Below are 26,492 nucleotides of genomic sequence, written 5' to 3' on the forward strand. Positions count from 1 at the left end.
TTTTCTACCTACCATTTATGCTGCTTATTTCCTGTACCTTTTCTCTCTCCAACATCCCACTCCCCAGCTGATAACCCTCCATGTGATCTCCATTTCTGTGATTCTGTTCCTGTTCTAGTTGTTCGCTTAGTTTTTGTATTTTTTTAGGTTTGGATGTTAATAGTTGTGAGTTTATTATCATTTTACTGTTCATGTTTTTTATTTTCTTAGATAAGTCCCTTTAATATTTCATATAATAAGGGCTTCATGATGATGAACTCCTTTAACTGGACCTTATCTGGGAAGCACTTTATCTGCCCTTCCATTGTCTGATAGCTTGGCTAGATAGATTAATCTTGGATGTAGGTCCTTGCCTTTCATGACTTTGAATACTTTTTTCCAGTCCCTTCTTTCCTGCAGGGTTTCTTTTGAGAAATCAGCTAACAGTCTTATGGGAACTCCTTGTAGGTAACTTTCCTCTTGCTGCTTTTAAGATTCTCTCCTTTAATCTTGGGTAATTTAATTATGATGTGCCTTGGTGTGTGCTTTCTTGGGTCCAACTTCTTTCGGACACTCGGGTCTTCCTGGAAGTCTATTTCCTTTGCCAGATTGCCTTCATTATGTTTTCAGATAAGTTTTCAATTTCTTGTTCTACTTTTTCTCCTGCTGGCACCCCTATGATTTGGAATGTTGGAACGTTTAAACTTGTCCTGGAGGTTCCTAAGCCTCTCCTCATTTTTAAAAAATTCTTGTTCCTTCATTCTGTTCTGGTTGAACGTTTATTCCTTCTGCTCCAAATCGTTGATTTGAGTCCCAGTTTCCTTCCCTTCACTGTTGGTTTCCTGTACATTTTCCTTTACTTCACGTAGCATAGCCTTCATTTTTTTCATCTAATTTGTGACCATATTTAACCAGTTCTGTGAGCATCCTGATTACCACTGTTTTGAACTGTGCATCTGATAGATTGGCTATCTTCATTGCTTAGTTGTATTTTTTCTGTAGCTTTGGTGTGTTCTTTCATTTGGATCGTTGTGTGTTGGGGTTTTTTTTTGTTTGTTTGTTTGTTTTTTTGGTCTCGGCATCCCTGTTACATAGCAAGGGGCAGAGCCTTAGGTATTCACTAGGGCGGGTCAATCCCCATCCTGTGCTGTGGCACTGTACATGGGGGAGAGGTCTGAGAGGGAACAATGCTGCTTGTTCAGCTCTCTGCCGTCTTTCAGTTACTCCCGCCGCTACCCACAAGCAAAGTGGGCCTTTCTGGTGCTGATTCCCGGGTGGGTGGTTTTGTGTATGATCTAGGACCCTGTGGGTCTCCAATGAACTCTCCTGTGAAGCTGGGGGTTTCTCCCACTGCTTCAGCGGTCACAGGTTTTTTCAGTCTGAGGTTTCGAGGCTTTATTTCCCTGGGCTGAAACCCTGGGTTGTGTGGTCTGTCTTGTTCCCCAGTTGTTCCCCCAGTTTGTCCACACGCAAACATGGGACTGCCTACCCCATCCTCCAGCTGCTGCCTTGCCAGGAGTCTTCTCTGCCTGGCTTCTTGTCTCCTCCCCTCTGACCAGTCGTGATGAATGTTTCTTCTTTAACTCCTCGGTTGTTGAACTTCCACACAGTTCAGTTTTCTATCAGTTGTGGTTGTTTTTTGTTTTTAAACTTGTTGTCCTTCTTTTGGTTGTGCAAGGAAGCAAAGTGTACTAGCCTATGCCTCGCCTCCATCTTAGCTGGAAGTGTTAATTTCTGCAATTTTTTCACTTACCCATAATGTCTTTAAGATCTTTGCCATGGAGTTACTTCAATTTTTATGAATGTAAAAATTCAAGATCTTTAGCCCTGGCTGGTGTGGCTCAGTGGATTGAGCACTGGCCTGTGAACCAAAGGGTCACTGGTTTGATTCCCAGTCAGGGCACATGCCTGGGCTAAGGGCCAGGTTCCTGGTGGGGTGTGTGCAAGAGGCAACCGCACATTGATGTTTGTCTCCCTCTCCCTCCCTTTCTGTCTAAATAAAATCTAAAAAAAACCCCCACAAAAACCAAAAACCTTTAAAAGGCTTCATTGTAATCTCAATACAGTAACAATTTAGCCAATTTCCAATTGACATTGTTTTCCCTTATTTACTGATTTTTTAAAAACTCTCAAATAACTAGCCTTACGTCCCTGGCTGGTGTGGCTCAGATTTGAGTGTCATTCCATCACAAGTTCCATTCCCTGTCAGGGCACAATACCCAGGTGGCAGGTTTGATCCCCAGTGGCATTGCAAAAGAGAAGGTAGTTCATAGATGTATTTCTCTCTCAATAAAAGCAATGAAAAAGTGTCCTTTGGTGAGGATGATAAAATATCTAGCCTTACATTTAGGAAACAATTTTTTTTCTTTCCATGTAGAGAAAAACCTAATTCTTCCCTTCTGTTTCTTTCCAGTGTGTCTCCTTTACTATTCACATGAAACACTTTACTTATGGTCACCAAATATGGAGGTTTCCCCAGCCTCCCTACCAAGTAATTCCTCTGCACCACCAGATGGATATCCTACAATTTAACTCAATTCTGATGCTATCCAGCTGGACATAGATCAGATCCCAAAGGTTGACTCAGTCCCACAAAACTGTCCCCCACCCCACTTCAGATGACTTGCAAGTAGTAGGTACCCAGGTTACCCACGAATCGAAGGTTTCCACAACCCCTTTCTCAGTTTTGATCATTTTGCTATGTAGCTCACAGAACTCGGGGAAACACGTCAGCAGTTTATTAAAGGATATGATAAAGGACACAGACGAATAGCCACATGAAGAGATGCATACATAGGGAGAAGTCTGGGAGGGTCCCAAACACAGGAACTAATGTCCCCATGGAGTTAGGGTGCCAGCCTGAAAGCTCTCCAGAAACCCTACAATTGGAATTTTTATGGAGGCTCCCTCACATTGCCAAGTAACTCCGTGTCCAGCCCCTCTCCCCTCTCTGAAAGATGAGGTGTAAAATCAAGCTTATTTTTCTAGTCTTTCTGATGACCAACCCCCATCGAAGAGCCCACCTAGTCACCTCTTTAGAACAAGAGATGCTTATAGTGCTCTTATTTAGGAAATTACAAGGGCTTCAGGAACTCTGCCAGGAACTGGGGGCAGAGACCAATATATATTTTTTCTTTACTTCACACCTTATATACATATCCCTATCTGAATTCTTAAAAAAAATTCTTTTTTGAGAGAGTGAGGGAGAGGAACATAGATCAATGTGCAAGAGATACATTTATAAATCGGTTGCCTGTTGTACTCCCCGAGCTGGGGACCTGGTGTGCATCCAGACATGTGCCCTGACCAGGAATTGAACCAGCAACCTTTTGGTTTGCAGGTCTGCACTCAATCCACTGAGCCACACCAGCCAGGGCTCTATATGAATTCTTAAGAGTGGGGTTGCCTGTAGAGAGATTGATTACACAGTGCAACTTTGACACGTATTGCCAAATTACCTTTTTATTTTTTTGCAGTTAAGCCATTTTACACTCCCACCAAAAATGCTTCGTTGCCCTCATCCTCAGCAACACTGGTGATTTGCTTATTACTGACTTCACTCGCATTTCCTTAATGAACCAGAGCATCTTTGCTCCATGCTGTTACTCATCAGCCCTATTTCTTTTGTGAATCTCATCTTGTCTTAAAACTTTTTCCTATTAGTGCTAGTTTTTCTCTCAAATTGTCATGTACTCAAATCTGTTTTTATGATAATCAGCAGTATACCTGCACAGGAATAACCTTCCTATCCTATTATAAAACACTTTACTCATCTTTTCTTGCTGTACCTTTCTGCTTTAATTGTCTGATAAAGTCCATGAGATATCGGGAATTTACTGCTGTGAGGCAAACCATAGAAGCATCATTACCTTTTTCCAAATGACTAGCACATTGGTCCAGCATTATGTCAAATAACTTCTCTTCCCCATGGATCTATGGATCATCTAAGACACCATTTTTCTTTTTTGCAATATATGCACATGGTATGAAAATGAAATAGCATAAAAGAACACACAGTGAACTGTAACCTATTGCTGACCTTTCATTTTCCTTTGGAGGCAACCCCATTAAATGTTGTCTCCTTTCAGATATTCTGCCTAAGAAACTAAACCATTTATGTTGTTTTTAGTCTGTTGTTGCTTCAGACAGAACTGCAACAAACATCCTTGTAACTATTGCTCATAATGCATCAGTAAATCTGTAGAACTTCTAAAAGTAGAACCTGATAGGTCAAAGAATATGGGCATTTGAAAACCTGATGTTGTCAAATTGCTCTCCAGAGATACTGCATCATAAATTTATACTTCCACTAAAATGTGTCAAAGACAGTTTAATATTTTTCAAGTTTGGGATAATTTTATTGCCTCTGGTGCCCATTTTCCTTTGAAAACTTAGCACAACAGCTAACAAGTCTAATGGACATTAAATTCACTGAAATTGTTTTCTAAATTTCAGTGTTCATTTTGTGGGTAGTCATTACAAAGAAAACCTCTTCAAGAATTTATAATCTAGTGAGTTGACTTGCAAGTATTTATAACCAATATGTGGCTAAATGAAATTAGTACTAGATAGAAGTATAGGATTCCAGGCAGCAGAGAAATGTAAACTTGGTTTGAAGGCTAGGGAGAGTGTGATGGAAGAATGCTACTGGAGTAGGAAAGCCTGGATAATTACATTACGAGGGGAATGGGCAAGGAGGATACATTTTTTTAAAGTATTTTTTTTTAATGATTATGCTATTAGTTTTTCCATCCTTACATCCAGGGTATCAAACCCCCACTACCCTGCTCTCCCCCCCAACTCTCCAGCATCCCCCACCTTAGCTCATGTCCATGGGTTGTACATATAAGTTCTTTGAGTCCTTTTCCTATACCATTTTTCTCTCCCCATATATTTTATGCCTAGTAATTATGCTGCTTCTTCCCTGTACCTTTCCCCCCTATTCTTCCTTTCCCTCTCCCCACTGAAATCCCTCCATGTGATGTCTATTTTTCTGATTCTGTTCCTGTTCTGGTTGTTTGCTTAGTTTTTGTTTTCATTGTTTTTCTTTTCTTTTAGGTTCATTTGGTGATAGTTGTGAATTTGTTGTCATTTTACTGTTCATATTTTTTATCCTTTTCTTAGATAAGTCCCTTTAATGTTTCATATAATAAGGGCTTAGTGATGATGAACTCCTTTAACTTGACCTTATCTGGGAAGGACTTTATCTGTCCTTCCATTCTAAATGAAAGCTTTGCTGGATAGAGTAATCTTGCATGTAGGTCCTTGCCTTTCATGACTTCAAATACTTCTTTGCAGCCCCTTCTTGCCTGCAAGGTTTCTTTTGAGAAATCATCTGATAGCCTAATGGTACTCCTTTGTAGGTAACTCTCTCCTTTTCTCTGACTTATTTTAGGATTCCCTCCTTATCTTTAATCTTGGGTAACTTGATGATGTGCCTTGGTGTGTTCCTCTTTGGGTCCAACTTTGAGACTTTCTGGGCTTCCTGAACTTGCCAGATTGGGGAAGTTTGCCTTCATTATGTTTTCAAGTAAGTTTTCAATTTCTTGCTGTTGTTGTTGTTCTTCTTCTAGCACCCCTATAATTCGGATATTGGAATGTTTCAAGGTGTCCCAGAGGTTCCTAAGTCTCTCTTCATTTTTTAGAATTCTTTTTTTTTTAAAAGATTTTATTTATTTATTTTTAGAGAGGGAAGGGAGGGAGATAGAGAGAGACAGAGAAACTTCAATGTGCGGCTGCTGGGGGTTATGGCCTGCAACCCAGGAATGTGCCCTGACTGGGAATCGAACTTGGGACACTTTGGTTCCCAGCCCGCGCTCAATCCACTGAGCTACACCAGCCAGGTCATTTTTCAGAATTCTTGTTTCTTCCTTTTCTTCTGGATGGATGTTTATTTCTTCCTTTGGTTCCAAATCACTGCTTTGAGTCCTGGTTTCCTTCCTGTCACTGTTGGTTCCCTGAATATTTTGCTTTATTTCACTTTGGGTATCCTTCATTTCTCTTTTCATTTTTCGACCAAGCTCAATCAGATCTGTGAGCATTTTGATTACCAGGGCTTTAAATTCTCCATCAGATAGGTTGGCGATCTCCTCTTTGCTTAGTTCTCTTTCTGAGGCTTTGCTCTGTTCTTTCATTTAGGCCATATTTCTTTGTCTTGGCGCAGCTGATATGTTGTGCGGGGGCGGGGCCTTAGATATTCACCTAGGCAGGGCGACCCTCTTTGCTGCGCTTTGCCACTGCCTGTGGGGGAGGGGCCAGACAGGGAACAGTGCAGCTTGCCTGCTGGTCTCTGGCACACTTTTCATCTAACTTTCTTGTGAGACTGGGAGTATCTTCCACGGTTGCAACCCCAGGTGTAGCCCACAGTCAGCTCTGAGTTTCAGTTTTCCCCTGAAATCAGCCTATTCTTGGTTGAAAACAGGGTGCCCTGAATTAAGGAGTAGAAGCAGCACTTCAGTCCTTTGCACAAGAAGGAAGGCACTGAAGGGTTGAAGACAATGACAAGGGCAGTGACTCCTTTGGTGAGCTTAACCATCCTTTGGTTAACCAAAAAGATGGTTAAGCTCACACATAAAAAACTGTTACACAGAAGAAACTAAATGTTCTCATTCCTTTAGGTACTATAATGAGTAAAACAAGTACGTGAGGCCAACATCACTCAACTTTCCCAGAGTAGTTCCAAAAAGCTAGCTTTATGAGAAAGGAGAAAAGTAAGGCCAAGATGATGTCATTAGTTTTCTTTAAAAAAAGAGTTAAAACTTGGTCATTTAGTAGTTAATCCTCTGCCCTACCCCAAACAGTGCTGAATTAGCATCCAGCATTCCCACTCCTCCCCCCCTCCCCCTTTGCAAAGGTTGCCTTGTCTCTACTGGCCTCAGAGGATTCCTGGGATTCAACTCCATCTCAGATCCTTCTTGTTTCATTCAACAGCCTGAACTATTTGTCCCTTTGGAGGGGAATTGTAACACAAATGCCACAAAGGAATTCTATTAATAAAATCTACTATTCACCACTTTGACAACCACAACTCAATGACTTCTAGTGTTTTCAAAGTGTTGGGAACTGCTCTGCCGGGTTTCAGAAACTGTTACCCCCGCATGGCTATGGCTGAGTAAAAAGACCTTGGGACCATAAGCCACTAAGGAGATAAAGCTTATCTCCCTGGCAGGGGTGCAGCCTCTGCCCCCTTTACCTCACCCTTCTTGGCCCCAGCAGTTCACTAGTTAGCCAATGACAGGTAAGCTTCCTCAAGGGAGGGGTGACCTAGGACAGGCATGTTGCAATGGGGCCATCAAGGAAGGACTTGGGGGACGATAGAAAAAGGGGGTGATGGACCCTCACCCCTAGGCTTTGACATAGCCTGAGTCCTCATTCTATCTGTAAAAAGTCTTCTAATCTCTTGGCTGCCCACATCCCCTATGTGACCTAAGCCTAAAACAATGCCAGAGGTGGGTGCAGCCCTGTTCTGGGAAGGGTGGTTCTCCAGGACAATCAGGCCTAAGAAAGAATGGATAAGATCCTGTGAAACCTCCTTTGCTAAGAATAACCTCAATTTAAACGATAAGAGTCCAAGCATAAAATGAGTTTGTTTCTCCAAAGCTTTATGGCCTTTTAGCTATCTGACCCTGAATCAGAATAAGTCCTCATAGTTCTTTGAATGGTATCTACTGTTTGATCATTACTGCCTGACTGATTGATGAGCTTTACTTGTATTCCTGTGCAAATTAAACCCAATAAAAGCCCATTGCAGAACAGGCTCAAGGCCCTTCTTCTTTGAGAGATTGATAACCTTTTCTCTCTAGGCAGATCATGTCTTGGTAGACTTATTCTCATCCATGGCAGACAGGGGAAGCTCTGTGGGCGGAGTCCCCCCACATCAAAGTGCTTATCATCCAAAATTGACTTCTGAATTGAAAATTACATTCAGGAAAAGCTAACATAACCTTTTTTAATAAAACTATCTATACCCTTGGCCTAGGTAAACTACAATAATGTGCATTCAAATACCTGTCTTAGATGTGATCACCCCTAATTATTATCCAAATCTCTGACACTATTTTACCAGATTTTTTACCAAAATAATAATTATTCCCTCACTTGGTAAATGCTACTTTATCACAACAATGAACTGTTCAAATACAGGACTTTGTTATTTATTAATAAAGTAAATTATGATTTATTTTAAAAAGTTTAAAATGTTCAACCTTTATGTTAATGTAGGTTAGGCCATCCAAAAGGCAAAGCAAAGAATTAACATTAAGTCATGGTTCAGGGTTATATTTATGGGGAACAAATACAAGGCTTACTGGACTTAATAAGTAAAGCTAACCAAAGGAAACTGTTATTTCAAATATGTTTATATAAAAACATTAAAGTTCACTTTAAAAGTGTCCATCTTTTCTTTTAAATGGACATAGACTTATCTGCAATCATGTACAAATATAATAACTTGACCACTAGCTTTCTCAAACTTTTAATAGAAATAATGGGTTGGCCAAAAAGTCCATGTGTTTTTTTCCATAAAATAAAAGACACATTTTTAATTTTCACCAGTAACTTTATTGATTTGGTTATTTTAAGTATGTCAGGTATTTCCCACGTGGTATAACGTTGACTGTCGTCAATTAATGTCTCGATTTGATCTCTGTCAACTTCAGCTGTTCTACCCAACTGTGAAGTATTATCCAACAAGAAATGTCCAGCATGAAACTTTGCAAACCACTTCTGACAGGTTCAATCAGTCACAGCACCTTTTCTATAAACTGCACATATCTTTTTTGGCATTTCAGTTATGTTTTTACCTTTCTTGAAATAATAAAGCATAGTATGCTGAAAATGTTGCACATTTTCCTCTATCTTCAATATTAAAATGGCTACACAAAAATTCACCAACTCTTTAAAAATGCCTGCTGACATAACAGCTGTCTTACTACAATCTAACAAAACTGTTTCAAATGAAGTTAAAGACAACTAAGCGCTACTAGAGCCATCTTATGGAAAAGAACAAACGAACTTTTTGGCCAACCCAATACAATTCTTGCTTCTTTATGCAAGCCAACAAAATAATACAAAGTGAACACGTTAGAAAAATATGGACCTTTCTGAATCTATATTGCATTTTAAATTTAAATTTGAAAATATAGTTCAGATTATATGAAACATGGGGATTTCAGGTTTACATATTACCTGTGTCTTACATATTAGATATGGTCTTTCTGTTAGCTGAAATGCAAAAATGATTAATTGCTTTGTAACAGATTAAAAGTACTTTCTATTGACAACAGTGGTAGTCCTAGAACAAAGTGGAAGCTCAACATATTTGTCACTGTCTGTTCAGTGCCCCAAATATGCAGATCCAAACACCAACCACTTAACATACATTTGCTGTAGTTTACTGAATGTCTGATAATCTTGAATTTAAACATTCCTGTAAACAAAGTCAAACTCTGCTTTCTAATAGAAATAAAATTCAAGTAAACATTGTGTATTTGATTTAATTAATCTTGTAGTCATATTAACTTATGATACATTGAATCATAACCACTAAATATGTAAAATGATTTTAAAATCATCCACATGTAAAGATGAAACTAAACTCTGTAAACATGTTCCTATTTCATAACTGCTTTACTGCAGCTGCTCTTTGGTTTGGCAAAGTGATAACTTACTGGTCAGATGCCTCAGGGACTGAGTATTAAAGTAAGTTTGTACCCAGGTAAAACCAAGTCTCTTGTCTACATTTTTTAAAATGGCAGTGGCAAGATCTTAAATTCAACTTAATTTTCCTTAAATATCACATTTGTTCAAATGTTTGGAAGGACAATAAAGCAGTATTAATCTGTTTTCACAGGGCTCCATTTTGACATTTCAACCCAAAGAGTGACAGCATTAATCAATACCAGATGAAATACCAAAAAGGCAGACATTCTCTGATACCATACTGCACCTGTAGGCCCCTGCTGAAGGGTCATTAATGTGTATGAATAAACTCAGCCAAATATTATTCAGAATGTGGCAAAATGTTGGCCATGAATTAAGCCAAAAATAAAGTAAAAAGTTTTAAATGAAAATGTCTGAAAAGGTATTTGCTATTAAAGACGATGTTAAATAACATAACTTAAAAGAACTGAGAAAGACTACAATATTACAAAAGTGCCTGAATACGTAAAAGGGGAAAATTGTTTCCTCACTTGTTAATCAGGTACATGCAAATCCTTTTATCTAAATGTAGAAATACTCATAAGAAGTGCCAGATACTTTCTGAAAGTAGTAAGTTTAAAACATTTAGTATTTCCTTATAATATGCAAACATCAAAATAAAGTGATGATTTTGGTTGGTAACTGATACCCCTTAGCTCTCATTATTTAAAACTTTTCTAGAATCAGTATTATTAAGACTTGAAATAAAGATGGAATAATTCATGTTACATTATAGGATCCCAGATTATATTTTTAAAGCTAGCACATCCAAAGGGGAAAAAGTTATATTCTTTTAAAATGTAATATTAGTATTAGTGGAATTAGACAAATCCTATAAATTGTAAACCTGAAATAGTTGACTATAAAATTTATGTGACATTAGGAAATTATAGAGCTATGCCTAGTATACTGTTTGACATACAGAAAGTGCTCCCAAAAGTATTTGTTGGATGAATAAAAAGTAAGGTTAGTTGCAAAATCAGAAATCTAAGATTGTGAGAGTTCACCCAGTCCAACTCATTGGTAACATCCCCTCCCCTAAATCCGATGTTACAGATAAGAAAACAATAACTCTAGATTATCTAAATTATAGATGCTGGCTAAGATTTATTTTTAGTGAGATCCAAGATGGCAGAGGAGTAAGTAGAAGATACACTAACCTCCTCCCAGTACCAAGCTGGAATTACAACTAAATTGTAAAACCACTTCACTGCAAAAAAGAATGGTAGGGGGTGTGGAGGAGGCACAAGAGGGCTGGCTGGACTCCCATAGGTGGTAACTGAAGTTCTGGAGAAATATTAAAGGGACAGGTGGCTTCTCACAGAGAAATGTGGGGTCTAAAATCCAAGCTGGGCTGCTAGCCTACAGCACCAGAACTGGAAAGGATCCCAGAAAATATCTACCTGTGAAAAGCAGCAGGGTTTCTTTTTGCCAGGGTGAGATAGCTGGAGATGCAGAGAGCCTATTAAAGGGTCAACACATAAAAAAATTGTTTGCAGTCATTTACACTGGGCTCTGGCAGACAGAGATAAGAGTTGACTAGAGACACTTGAAGAGATTCTGGGGTTGCTGGCTCTGGGGAGAGAAGTGAAGGAAGAGATGCCAGGATTCCTGTGCTGAGTCATTCCTCATACTGCAGGAGCCATCTTTCTCAAGTACAGCACTCCTCTCCAAATGGCAACAGCCTGAGGAGAAGCAATAGCCCCATCCACAAGAATTACTCTGCTCTACCCTGTAGAGCTTAATCCAGGCTGCTGATTACAGCTTGAGGCTATATCATTGATCAGTCTAACAACTAAAACAGAAAATACAAAGAAGCAACCAAAATGGAAAAGTAAAGAAGCAGATCCCAAATAAAAGAAAAGAGAATTCTCCAGAAGAAAAACTAGATGAAATGGAGGCAAGCAATTTATCAGATAATTTAGAGTAATGATTATTAGGATACACAACAGCATGAAAAAAGACATAGAAACCATAAAAAAAAAACAGAAATAAAAAAAGCAGTATCTGAAATAAATAATACACTGGAAGGAATAAACAGTAGGTTAGATGAAGCAGAGGATCAACTTAGTGATCTGGAAGACAAGGTAGAAAGAAAACACCCAGGCAGAGCAGCAAAATGAAAAAAGAATTTGAAAAAATGAGGAGAGCTTCTTAAGTTCTTAATGTTTCTTAAACATTTTGGATAGTATGAAGAACAACAACATCCACATCATGGGAATACTAGAAGGAAAAGAGAGGAAACAAGGGATCAAGAACCTATTTGAAGAAATCACAACTGAAAATTTCCCTAATCTTGTGAAGGAAAAAGAAACTCAAGTCCAGGAAGCTCAGAGAGTCCCCAAAAAGACCTACACCAAGACATATCTTCATTAAAATGACAAGGCTTAAAGACAACGAGAGAATCCTAAAAGCCACAAGAGAAAAACAGGTAGTTATATACAAGGGAGCACTAATTAGACTGTCATCTGATTTCTCAACAGAAACTTTTCAGGCCAGACAGAAGTGGTGTGAGATAGTCAAGGTGATGAAAAGCAAGGATGTACAACTAAGGCTACGTTACCCAGCAAGGGTATTATTTAAAACTGAAGGAGAAATAGGAGCTTCCCAGACAAGGAAAAGCTAAAGTAGCTTGTTAACACCAAACCAGTTCTGCAACAAATGTTAAAGGACTTGCCAGAAAGAAAAGAAAAAGGCAGAGGAGCAGTGGGGGAGAAGATGGGGAGAAGAGGAAGAAGGTGGAGGAGGGGGAGGAGGAGAAGGAAGAAAAAGAGGAAAAATCTAACAATAAAATGGCACTAAATATGAATCTATCAATAATCAATCACCTTAAATGTAAATGGTTTAAATGCTGGAACCAAAAGACATAGCATAACTGAATGGATAAGAAAACAAGACACATATATACAATCAAAGGGATAAAAAAACATACTTTGTGCAAATGGAAAGGAAAAAATGCTGGGTGAGTAGTAATTACATCAAAAAAGACTTTAAAACCAAGGCTATAGTAAGAGACAAGGATAATACATAAAGATAAAGGGAAAAATCCAACAAGAGAATATAACCCTAGTAAACACTTACACACCTAATATAGGAACACTTAATTGTGTGAAGCAAATCTTGATGAACATAAAGGGAGAGACTGACAGAAATACAGTCATAGTAGGGGATTTTAACACCACATTGACTTCAGTGGATAGGCATTCCGGACAGAAAATCTGCAGGAGCCATCTTTCTCAGGTAGAGTACTCCACTCCCAACAAGAACACAGCGGCCTTAAATGACACAGTGGATCAAATGAAGATTACTGATATCCTCAGAAAATTTCATCCCAAAGCAGCAGAATATACATACGTTTCAAGTGCACATGGGACATTTTCTAGGACAGACCACATGTTAGGACACAAAACAAGTCTTAGTAAATTTAGGAAGACTGAAATCAAATCAAGCATCTTCTCTGATCACAATGCTATGAAACAAGAAATCAATCACAAGAAGAACAATGAAAAACACACAAAGACATGAAAGCTAAATAATATGTTATTAAACAATGAATGGGTCAACAATGAGATCAAGGAAGAAATCAAAAGATACCCTGAAACAAATGAAAATGAGGACCCAACAATCTAAAATCTGTGGAACACTGGTAAAGCAATCCTAATGGAAATTCACAGCATTACAGGCCTATCTCAAAAAACAAGAAAAAAGCTCAAATAAACAATCTAACTTTACACTAAAAGAACTTGAAAAAGAATAGCAAACAAGCCCAATGTGAGTACAAGGAAGGAAATAATAAAAATCAGAACAGAAATAAACAAAATAGTGTCTTTAAAAAAAAAAAAAAAAACATACAAAGATCAATCAAGCCCAGGGCTGGTTCTTTGAAAAGATAAACAGGATTGACAAACATTTGACCAGATCATTAAGAAAAAAAGAGAAAGGACCCAAATAAATAAAATTAGAAATGAAAGAGGGGCAATAACAACTGACACCAAAGAAACACAAAGGATAATAAGAAAATATTATGAACAACTGTACGCCAAGAAGCTGGATAAACTGGATGAAATGGATTAATTCTTAGAAATATAAAAATCTTTCAAACTCTTCCAAAACTAAATCAGGAAGAATCAGAGAATCTGAAGAGATGTTTCACACCTACTGAAATTGAAGCAGTAATCAAAAAACTCTCAACAAACAAAAGCCCTGGACTAGATGGCTTCATAGGAGAATTTTACCAAATATTCCAAGAAGAACTAACCCCTCTCCTACTCAAATTATTTCTTGAAATTCAAGAGGAGTGAAGGATCCCAAACTCATTTTATGAGACCAGCATTATCCTAATTGCAAAATTAGATAAAGACAATACAAAGGAAGAGAATTACAGGCCAATATCCCTGAAGAACCCAGGGGCTAAAATTCTCAACAAAATAGTGGCAAACCAAATACAGCAATGCATCAAAAAGATCACACATCATGATCATGTGGGATGTATTCTGGGAATGCAAGGTTGGTAAAATATTTGCAAATCAATAAATGTGATTCACCACATAAACAAACGAAGGATAAAAACCACATGATCATATCAATAGATGCAGAAAAAGCGTTTGATAAAATCCAGCACCAATTTACGATAAAAACTCTCAACAAAGTGGGATTACAGGGAACATACACAAACATAATAAGGCCATATATGACAAACCCACTGCCAGCATTATACTCAATGGGCATAAACTACAAGTGTTCCCCTTAAGATCAAGACAGGAATGTCTGCTTTTACTGCTCTTATTTAACACGGTACTGAGAGTCCTAGCCATGGCAATCAGGCAAGAAGAAGAAATAAAAGACATCCAAACTGAAAAGGGAGAAGTAAAACTGGCATTATTTGCAAATGACATGATACTATATATAGAGAACACCAGAGATTCTGAGAAGCTACTAGAATAAATGAATTCAGCACAATACAAATTTAATATCTAGAAATCAGTTGCATTTTTATATGCCAATAATGAACTAACAAAGAAACTAAATAAAATATGAATATGTGGAGGCATATAATGTGTTCACGGATAGGAAGAATTAACATCATTAAAATGTCCTTACAATCCAAAGCAGTCTACAGATTCAACGAAATTCCTACCAAGATCCCAATGTTGTATTTCCAATGGCATATTTAAATTTAAATGGAGCAAATATTTCAAAAATTTATATGGAACCACAAAAGGCCCCGCATAGCAACAGCCATCCTGAGAAAGAACAAAGTTGGAGAAATCACGCTACCTAATATCAAACTGTAGTATAAGGCCATAGTAATCAAAACAGCATGGTACTGGCATAAAAACAAACACAAAGATCAATGTAATAGAAAATAGAGCTCAGAAATAAACCCACAACTTTACAGTCAATATTTGACAGAGGAAGCAAGTGCATACAATAGGCTAAGAAGTTTATTCAATAAATAGTGTTGGGGAAATTGCACAGATACATACAGAAAAATGAACCTAGACCACCTCCTTACACCATACACAATAATAAATTCAAAATGGGTCAAAGAGTTAAATGTTAGACCCAAAACCATAAAAATCATAGCAGAAAACAGGCAGCAAAAATCTGACACTGCTTGTAGGAATATTTTATCAGATATATCTCCCCAGGCAAGGGAAACAAAAGAAAATACAAAAACAAATGGGACTACATCAAACTAAAAAGTTTTTGCACAGCAAAGGAAATCTTCAACAAAATTAAAAGACAACCCACAGACAACCCATATTCCTGATACATCTGATAAGAGGTTAATATCCAAAATTTAAAGAACTTACAAAACTCAACACCAAGACAAAACAAAACAAAAAACAACTCATTTAAAAAGGGGCAAAGGACCTGAAGAGACACTTCTCCAAAGAGGACATATAGATGGCCAACAGACATGAACAGATGCTTGTCACTCATCATCAGAGAAATGCAAATTAAAACCACAATGAGATATCATCTCACACCTGTCAGAATGGCTATCATCAATAAATCAACAAGCGCTGGTGGGGATGCGGAGAAACGGGGGCCCTTTTGCACTGTTGGTGGGAATGCAGACTGGTGCAGCTGTTGTGGAAAGCAATATGGACATAACTCAAAAATCTAAAAATGGATCTGCCTTTGGACCCAGCAATCCCACTTTTGGGAATACATCCTAAGGAACCTAAAACACTAATTCGAAAGGACATAAACACCCATATGTTCATTGCAGAGTTATTTACAATCACCAAGATCTGAAAGCAGTCTAAGTGCCCATTAATAGATGGGTGGATAAAACAACTGTGGGACATTTACACAATGGAATAGGATGGACCTGGAGAACATTATGCTAACTGAAATAAGCCAGTCAGAGAAAGATAAATACCATTTGATTTCACTCATATGTGGAATCTAATGAACAAACTAAACTAACAAGGAAAATGGGGACAGACTCATAGACAGAGAGAGGATGACAGCCGGTAGGGGTGGGCTGGAGGTGAGACAGTGGAAGGATTGAGCAAAAAGGAAAAAGGACTCATGGACATGGAAAACAGTGTGGTGATTGCTGAGGGGAGAGAAGTATAAGGGTACTAAATGGTAATGGAAAAACTACAATAAAGATTTTAACAATTTAAAATAAAGAAAAAGAAAAGTAATGGGAAATTTTGTAGAGGACCTGATGCTGTAGCTGAGTCACCAGGTGGATGGGGAGGAGAAATCCAAACAGAAAACCCATTTTGCAAAGACACAGGCATGAAAGAGCATGTCAGATTTTTCTTACCCACTTTTCTTCCATCTTTAGGTCAAACTGCCATATCTAGCAAGTCATTTAATTTCTCAGGGTCTATAAAAAATGATGCAGTTGGATTTTGTAATTGAGAAAAGGTGCCCAAGGCTCTCTCATTCACTCCTTCTCTACCTTCAAAGCTTTAAGCAGACATCAACAGGCAGTCTCACAACATTTCTTACATGGCTAGCAAAGGAGTTCTTTAATCTTCACCCCTCTATAAAAATACATTTCAAAACTATCTCAGGGAAGCAATGTGGTAGGTATCTCAAGCAAAGCATGAAATTAGTGATCACTGATCTGAATTTGAAGTCAAACTTGGTCATTTACTCACTGTGTGACTTTGAGAAGACACTTAAAATCTTTATGACTCAGCTTTCATTTGTAAAATGGAGATTGTGGTATTTATCTTGCATGGTTCTTTGGAAGACTTAGAGACTTAGTGGTACTTGTTTTTAAACATGCAGCACAGTGCTGGATACTTACTAGGTTCTCAAATAATTCACAAAATTGCCAACACACACACAAGATTTATTTTTATCCATTCCTGGATGCAATCAATTATTTTGGTTTGTGTGTGTATATTTGACTGAACAGTATAAAGAAGGATTAACATTTAAAAGATACTGTATTTTTCTTTATAAGTAATACAACAATTCTTGCCACTTTGACTGGATTTTAAAAGGGAAAGAGGGCACATGTCTAGGCAGCAAGCGTTCAGGCTTAGTATTTTTGCATTTAAGAGTGGAATCTACCTATTGGAGAAAGGAAGTTTCAAATGACTACTCAAGTAAAATTTCTTTCCTGAGAGCAGTCTTATGCTAAAATTTCACTCTGTTGAAACTGCATTTTAAGTCACTGTTTATGCTGTTATAGGATTACTGTAAAAAGTTCCAAAGTAATTTTTCATTAACTAAACTGAAATTTGAAAATCAATTTAATAACATGTTGCATTCTACATACCTTAGGACTGAAGATATTTTTAACAGCTTACAACAGCCTGTCTTTCTCTTTACTTTTCTTCTAGCCACTTCTACCTATTCCTTCTTTGTCCAATATTTCTACAACATATGTACCTTTCTGTTGCATGCATGTATACTAATAAAAATTTAGCAGAAAGTAATTTTAAAACAGAAACAAAAATATTCCTTATACTGCCAAGTTTCCTTTGAGCTTTGAGCACATTATACAACATGGTTGTATTAATGCTTAGAACTAAGCCTTCAATGAATTATTCAAATGTGCCATGTTTTAAATCATTACATTTAGATATCTTAATCCTTCTGAGTGTTATTGTGCAGCCAATAATAAAAAACTTTTATTAAAAATGTTGAAAAGTATAAAATAGTAATTATAAATTATCAAACGCCCAATTTTTAAAAAGTTCTTTTCTTTTCCTTACATAGTATAAGCAACAGTGATTTGGGTATTATTATTCACTTTCAGCCACCAAACTGCCCTTAAATGTACTTCAGTTAAGACCAGTTTTTAGCTTGTGTTTCTGGAGTGACAATTCACATGGACACTGAAAAACAACTCTGATAGTGTAACTAAGGTATCAAAAAGTACATATGCCATGTTAACATGTGATCTAACATAACATCTCATAACAGGTGTTATTTGCAAAGTAAAATTAAGTCACTCTTGTAGCTGTAAGTCAATGTTGAAATTACTTAAGATTAAGGCATCTTCCTGCTCTGCCTTCAAGTAGCGCTTCTGTGGATCCAGCAATCTGTACAAACGTTTCTTTTGAAAAAATATATCTTCTGCTATACTTCAATTATTTCATCCCATTGATGATTTTCTTGCAAATAATACTGAAAATATCAGTCCATAATATATTTTCATAAACCTGTAAAACCAGAAAAAAGTGATTTATTGGTTAAAACTTGATTTTACATTTCTGAATATAAAATTTACTAAGTGGTTCTGTGGGCTAAGGTATAAACCTACTAACAAAATAGGAAAGAAATGCTTTAATGCTCTTATACTATAATAATAGTAAGGATTTTTATAAGCAGTAAATAGGGATATCTGTCTTCTTCCCCTGGAGCATCAGGAGAGCATTTTATAACAGCCAGACTCTCAGGGTTCTTTCTTACTGTTAAGTGGGACATGATCTGAGGAGACATCTTATCCACCTTCCAAAGATTGCTGTGGATTTTAGGAAAGACCCTCGGCAACAGTTCTAGGAACTTCAGCTGGGGATTTTCCACCACCACTGGCAGCAGCCACTATCCCTACAGTAAGAAGAAACAAAGCCAGGACTGAGGACCCCCATCTGAAGCCCACATGCTGTACCACAGCCCCAGTTGTCAGTGGCACTGACTAGGACGGTGACCACGACAAGCACTCTCCTGTTGCTCATCCTGAGAGCCCAGCCTGAGTGCCTGTGTTCTGATTTTGTCTGGGTCTCTGGCTCTGGCATAACTCTGGACAGGGAACTAGGTCCTTTGTACAGAATTGAATGCTTGTGACAAATGCCATGCAAGAAAGCAGAAGCTTCCCTGAGACTGAGGATGACAACCTTTTAAAAAACTCATGACAACAGGAACCACGGTAATGAATGCATATTGTCTGAAGCTGCTCGACTTGTGAGAATTCATTACAGGGCAACAGGTAACCAAAACAGTCTAAGTAGGTTTATCGAAAATTGAACATCTTCACAGGATGCCACTGAGCTCAGCTCCTGATTGAGTACAGACAGCTGTATCCTTGACTTTAGTGTCAGGAGACACTTCATTACCTCCCTGCAGTTCAACTTAAGGTTAGCCATTACCCTCATTGCTCAGACTACTGACTCAGACTGATACCCTCTCTACAGCTCCTGACCCTGGACATACAGTAAAGAATGACTCATCCATGTACTTGGTCTAATGTAAATTGCTCTTTTGTTGTTTCTTTTACAAAGTAAATAACATCAATGAACCTCTTAAGTCTTTTTTTTTTTTCAGCCTTTGTTAGTCACTTCTCTGGGCCAAATTTTTTCAATAGTGGGCAAATGTCACCTTTTTCCTTTAAACCAATTAATACGGGACTATTTACTAAAAAGGTTGTTTGTTTGTATACCAATCCTAAACAATTTTTACTAGTTTTTCCATTAATCTACCAATAAATATTTACTAAAATTGTGCTAGGGTGGGCATGGAAAATAAGATTTAGGCAGCTTTCTTCTGATTTCTCCTGAACTACATAATTCTGCTGATATAATTGAAAAAGTAAAAATTTGAATTACAAGTTGTTTTAAGATTATGAAAAATGTGCAAATAAACTGCATTTGTTCAAGGAAATTACCACTGTATTGTCTTACCTTCTTATTCAGTTAGATAGTTATGACCACATGGTACTCAATTTTCTATTGCCACTGTGACATGGTTCTTTGTCCCTGTAAGTGCAAAATTACAGATGACATGACCAAAAAAATGCATTAAGTTCCTGGTTAAATAGCAAAATTGATGATTAAAGTAAAAGCGACTCTTATGTACACACTAAATAGGCATATAGTGCCAACCATGTGTCATCTTGTGGAACCAGAAATAAGAAAAGCAGTGCTAAGAGCTAGAAGTCTGGTTTTCTTTTTATTTTGGTAAAAATGTCATTTGGCTTTAAAGAATTCACCAGAGCCCTGGCTGGTGTGGTTCAGTTGGTGGGAGCATTGTCCCATAAATCAAAAGGTTGCAGGCTCAATACCCTTGCAGGGTACATGCCTAGGTTGTGGGTTCACTGCCGGTTGGGGCATGTACGAGAGGCAACCAGTGTTTCTCTCTCACATCAATGTGTGTGTGTGTGTGTGTGTGTGTGTGTGTGTGTGTGTGTGTCCCTCCCCCTTCTTCCTTCCCTCCCTCCTTTCTTGCTCTAAAATCAATAAACATATCCTTGGTGAAGATTTAAAAAACTGAGTATTTCTCTTTATCCTATACAAGGAATCTAATGATTCCAGCTATACTAATTTTAGAGAATAATTTAAATGCTGTAAAATTTCAAAAAGACAAAAAAATATCAGAAAATGTGACAGCAACTTTTGAAATTTTAGGTTATTTCCTGTAGTACAAATTGACCTGAATGTCCAAATTATTTTTATACAGTTAAAGAAGACAATGCCAATGTTGGTATTATTATTAAGGACAACCATAGATATATTTTAGGCTATAACACTAGTAAATGGCCAGACTATATTATAGACCTAGGCCCGATCCAAAAGCCCACTTCTTTTTAAAATATTAATTTATTTATTGATTGATTTTTAGAGAGAAAGAGAGGGAGGGAGGAGGGAGGGAAAGGGGAAAGAGAGAGAGAGAAAGAGAGAGAGAGAGACTGATTTGTTGTTCCATTTAATTATGCATTAATTGGTTGCTTCTGGTATTGCCCTTACTGGGGATTGAACCCACAACCATGGCAAAACTAGGATGATGCTCTAACCAACTGAGCTATCCAGCCAGGGCCCAAAAGCCTACTTTTATCCTATCAACTGTTCTATAATGCATCCATAATTCATGAAATGATTGTGTCATCAAGAAAAGGTTAAAATACCATTGTCTGGTATGGCTCAGTGGCTTGAGCACTCGCCTGCGAAATGAAAAGTCACTGGTTTGATTCTCGGTCAGGGCATATGCCTGGGTTGTGGGCCAGGTCCTCAGCTGGGGGCATGCAAGAGGCAACCAATCAATGTTTCTCTAGTTCTCTCTCCCCGCCCCTCTCTAAAAATAAATAAAACCTTTTTTAAAAAAAAGGTTAAAATACACTGAAGTGCACTCTTTTTATAACAAGGCTGTGAGAGTATAATGCTTTTTGAAAAGGTTACTTTCTAATAAGCAAAAACTAGGACCCTAAAAAATAACCTTGTTTATGTAGTTTCAGTTGTACAACCTTGTGATTAAATATTTATATAACTTGCAATATGATCATCCTGATCCATCTGACATCACAGTTATTAGATTATTGACTATATTCCCCATACCCTACTTTATATTCCTGTGACTATTCTGTAACTACCAATCTGTACATCATAATCCCTTCACCTTTTTCACCCACCCTTTTCCTATCTGGCAACCATCAAAATATTCTGTTATCTATGAGTCTGTTTCTATTCTGCTTGTTTGTTTTTTGGATTCCACATATAAGTAAAATCATATGGCATTGATCTTTCTTTGACTTATTTCACTCAGCAATATTCCCTTTAGGTCCATTCATGTTGTTGTAAATGGCAATATTTCATTATTTTTTATGCCTCAGTCACATATATACATTCCATTGTATATATGCACTACTTCTTTATCCACTCATCTATTGATAGACCCTTAGGTACATCCATAGCTCATCCACAGTAAATAATGCTGCAATGAACATATGGATGTATATCTTTTTGATTTAGTGTTTTGGGTTTCTTCAGATAAATACCAGGACGTGAAGATGCTGGGTCTGTCTTTGATTCTTATTTTAAAGTCTATTTTGTCTGGTATTAAGTGTTGCTACCCCAACTTTGTTTTGTTCCCACATGTCATGAAATATCTTTCTCCATCCCTTTACTTTCAGTCTCTGTATATTTTTCAATCTGAAGTGAGTCTCTTGTAGATATAGCATGTATAAGGGTCTTGTTTTGTTATCCATTCAGTCATCATGTCTTTTGATGGCATTTCATCTGTTTGTACTTAGAGTAATTTGTGGCATGTACTTTGTGGCATTTCATCTGTTTGTACTTAGAGTAATTGTTGAAAGCTATGTATTTATTGCCATTTCATTATTCATTTATTTAATCTTTTTTTTCTTCTTAAATAAGACCCATTATCATTTCTTCTAATAATGGTTTAATGGTGGAAGTGGTTTCTTCTTGTCTGGGAAGCTCTTTATGCATCCTTTGATTCTAGATGATAGCTTTGTTGGATCAAGTAATCTTGGTTGTAGGTCCTTGGTTTTCATCGCTTTGAATATTTCATGCCAATCACTTCTGGCCTGGAAAGTTTCTGTTGAGAAGTCAGTTGACAGTCTTATGGAAGCGCCTTTGTAAGTAACTAACTGCTTTTTTTCTTGCTGCTTTTAAGATTCTGTCTTTAACCTTTGGCATTTTAATTATGATGTGTCTTGGTGTGGGTCTCTTTGGGACCCAGTGGGGACTCCCTGGACTTGTATGCCTTTTTTAAAAAAAGATTTTATTTTTAGAGAGGGAAAGGGAGGAAGAAAGAGAGGGAGAGACATCAATGTGTGGTTGCTTCTCGTATGCCCCCTAATGGGGACCTGGCCTGCAACATAGGCATGTGCCTTGACTGGGAATTGAACCAGCAACCCTTTGGTTCACAGGCCAGTGTTCAATCCACTGAGCCACAGCAGCCAAGGCAAGTATGCCTATTTTCCTTACCAAGTTAGGAAAACAGTCCATCATTATTTTTTCAAATAGGTTTCCAATTCCTTGCTCTTTTTCTTCCTGCACCCCTATGATACAAACATTGATATGTGTGAAATTGAACCAGAGGCTCCTAAACTATCCTCATTCTTTGAATTTTCTTTTTGCTGTTCTGATTGCCTCCTGCTTCCTTATCTTCAAAATTGCTGATTTGATCCTCTGTTTCATTAACTTTACTTTTGATTCCCTTAAACTATTCTTCATTTCAGTTATTGTATTCTTCATTTCTGACTGGCTCTTTATGTTTTCTGAATTTTTTCTGTTTCCTGCTTGTTGAAGTTTTCACTAAGTTCATATACTCTTCCCCTAAATTCATTGAGCATCTTTATAATCCTACATTCATGACTAGGTCCAAATCAATAAAGTTACTGGTAGAAATGAAAAATGTGTCCTTTATTTTATGGAAAAAACTAAATGAACGTTTTGGCTAACCCATTGGTTGAGCCTTGACTGATGTTGGCAAGCCACTGGGACAGACTGACCCCTGGGCTGATCAGCTGTGAGGATTGGCTTTGACTGCATTAGAGGAGCTGCTGTGCAGCAGCCAACCCCATGGAGCAAGACTCACTTCAGTGGGGCTTTGTTGCCTGCCAAGTCTAGCCTTGGAGTGTGTCTTCTATGGAGGAGACTGAGTTGTAATCCAGGATGGTGTGAAGCTGCCCACTGGGTGTGCTGGCTCTGGGACCTCCCAAGAGATGCAAAGTCACCTGCCACCTGTGCCCCACCCAGGGCCACCCAGCATGAGCTTCAGAGTGATCTGTAGTTTGTTGCTACCTGTGCTTACTTGGAATTATCCGGGAAAGGCCAAGCTGCAAACCAAGGCTGGCTGCCACTAGTGCCAGGTCTGGAGCCACTTAGCAAGAGGTATGGGGTAAGCAGAAGCTACTTATTTGAGACATTTTCAGAAGTACAAAACATAATCCAGGGTAGGCTATTTGTGTGGAAAGGGCTTGGGTGGGCTTGCAAATGGTGGGGGGTAATGGAGTATCTCAGAGAATCAGTAGGTAGGGCTAATAGAATTAGCCAGGTTGTTGAAACTCAGATATGGTACCTGCCTCGGGCTCTGTGTGTGGGAGGGCTCTAAAAAGGAAAAATGGCCTCTGCTAGCACTTCTGTCTGGTAGAAAGCTGCCTCTCCAGCCCTGACCCTAAAGCCAAACAATTCAGTTCTTCCCCAAATGTCCCTGGCACCTATCGAGTTGCTGGCCCACTCTTGGAGCTCGAAGGGAGTGAGTCAGAGTAAGTTCATGTGGGCCTTTGAAAGGAATGCCTGGGACTCCATAAACCCTGTCTCAGTCACAATCCAGCCAGGACTTATGGGGTCTTCTCTTCCTGGCAGTAGAACCCCAGGCCGGGAGTTCTGATGTGGGGCCAATACCTTCACTACTTAGTGGAGACCTCTACAGTTGAGATATCCCTCACAATTTTTAACCACTATCCATTGGTGTGGAACTAGCCTGTTCCATGTCTCCATCCCTTCTACCAGTCTTAATGTGGTGACTTCTTCATATCCTTATTTGCAGGACTTCTGTACAGCTAGATTTCAGACATTCTGAATGAGGGCTCTTCTGTATTTTAGTTTTAATTTTGATGTGGTTGTGGGAGGTTCGGAGTACCTCATGTTTACCTACACCACCATCTTGACCAGCACTCACCTTGTTTAAGTTTCATTCAGAATATTATGCCGAAAGAACTTTCTATGTGTGCAGTAAAGAAATATATAGCTGGGTAACAACAACAACAACAAAAAAATCCAACAGTGAACCAAACAAGACACAACAGTAGCCATTATACTTCCTCACTCAACTCTCTTCTCCATAAAAGCTACCAATAAACACTAACACCCCATATATATGACATTATTTAAAAGTTTCACATATTTTAGTATTTTTAATCGTCACCCGAGGACTTTTATTTTTCCATTGCTTTTTAAAGAGAGAGGAAGGGAGAGAGGGAAACATCAATGCAAGAGAGAGGCATTGACTGGTTGCCTTCCATACGTACCAGGAATGGGGATCACACGTGACTGGACCAGAAACTGTACAATCCCACACCTGCAACTGGGGCCAGAACTTGCAATCTAGGCATGTACCCTGACTGGGAATTTAACTCACATCCTTTGGTTACGGGACAGTGCTCCAACCAACAGAGACACACCAAGCAGAGCATACTGTAGCATTTTAAAATATCACATTAGTTTGAGTTTTACTTTAACCACATGAAACAATATTTTCAGATGACAAGTATTACCTGATCTGACAGTGCCTTCTTCAGAGCCATTCTCTGTCCATTGAGATTCACTGTCTAGCAGTCGGTTTTTTGATTCACTAAGTGGTTTGATAGGAAAAGGTTGATTTAAGCCAATACTGAAAAGAAGAGCAAATAATTTAGTAAACAGTTTAATGCTCCATTAAGAATATTTAATTAATAAGCTTCAAATTGGTACTCCTTCTCCTAAACATGTGAGGGCAACTTAAAATATCTCACCACTCTGAAAAAAACTCTATCTTAAAACAAAAATATGCCCCAATTCCCCATTAAATGGCTCTCCAGATCCAGGAATATGTGCTCCAACACTGCCAATGAAAACAATTAGGCAATGAAAAAAGCTTCAGAGGCCAGCCTGAAACATTTTTAACATGTGTTAATCAAGAGCCATAGGTAGCACAAGGGCAGGTGAGGATCTAATGTCTGTGGCCAGGACAAAAAAAATTACCTGTCATTTCCCAAGTTTTCTGCTTTCTACCTCAGCAGATTAGATCTAAGGGGAAAAAGTGATTAAGTGATTTAACACAGGCTTATTTTTCTAGTTAAGAGATCCAGGGAGGGAGGAAACAGAGGAATGAAAAGAGGAGGAAAAGGGAACTAATATTTATTGTGTACCTACTTTGGGCCAGACACTGTGCGAGGTGCTGTATACCCATTATCTCAACCTTTGCAAAAAAAACTTTGCAGGTAGATATACCTGGAAACTGAGGCTCTGGTAGTTTAAATGACTTGTTTAGACCCACAATAAATGTTGGAGCCCTAAGGTCTTAAAACCTTAGTCTAAGGTCTACATACTCCTGATGTTAATATGTTAGCTTGTACTTAATAATCCCTTCTCCCTCACAATTTCTGTAGTAAATAAGTTCCAACTTTATCACTTTGACAGAAGTATCTCTATCTTCTTTAAAACATCACTTAAAATGAACACTGAATGTGTGAATCAGTTTTCTTGTCATGCAAATAAGGAGAAAACATCCTCTAAGATGAATGAATGAGAGAAAATTTTATATTTGTATTTTTGAATCCTTAATACTATTTTCACACTACAGTTAAAATATGTTTATCAAAATACAATGGTGAGTAGAACAACCACTAATTTCTGTGAAAAAAATATAGCATATAAGCAAATTCAATCAAGCCTTGAAGGAAGGAATGTCTTAATTTCTAGGAAGATGTAGTATATTCAGAGCAGTGATGCTTCCTTGTTTGCCCACACATATCCAGTTTTATGTGATTGTTCTGGTTCATCTGGTAAGAGCAAGCATTCTCTTTCTTACTCAGAAAATTGTTATGGTTTGGATGATAAAAAGTATCATTATCCTAAGCATGTTAAGTATATATACCCAAGCAATGTATA

The 26,492-nt window shown here is 38.0% G+C and overlaps 1 protein-coding gene across 5 annotated transcripts in view; it reads right to left on the bottom strand.

The window, feature by feature from the left end:
* Nucleotides 1–16,981: 16,981 nt before the first annotated feature.
* Nucleotides 16,982–26,492, bottom strand: part of ZDHHC20 (zinc finger DHHC-type palmitoyltransferase 20) — a 72,577-nt gene continuing 63,066 nt past the window's right edge. For all 5 annotated transcript variants that reach the window (XM_045844941.1, XM_045844942.1, XM_045844943.1 and 2 more), the window contains exons 11-13: nucleotides 25,118–25,233; nucleotides 19,782–19,856; nucleotides 16,982–18,323 (exon numbers count right to left, since the gene is read on the bottom strand). In XM_045844941.1, the coding sequence (XP_045700897.1) occupies nucleotides 19,819–19,856; nucleotides 25,118–25,233 (154 nt within the window). In that variant the 3' untranslated portion in view covers nucleotides 16,982–18,323; nucleotides 19,782–19,818. The remainder of the gene's footprint in view (nucleotides 18,324–19,781; nucleotides 19,857–25,117; nucleotides 25,234–26,492) is intronic.

This window comes from Phyllostomus hastatus, unplaced genomic scaffold (genome assembly GCF_019186645.2).
Source record: "Phyllostomus hastatus isolate PE091 unplaced genomic scaffold, TTU_PhHast_1.1 phas_contig_41, whole genome shotgun sequence".
Taxonomy (NCBI): Eukaryota; Metazoa; Chordata; class Mammalia; order Chiroptera; family Phyllostomidae; genus Phyllostomus; species Phyllostomus hastatus.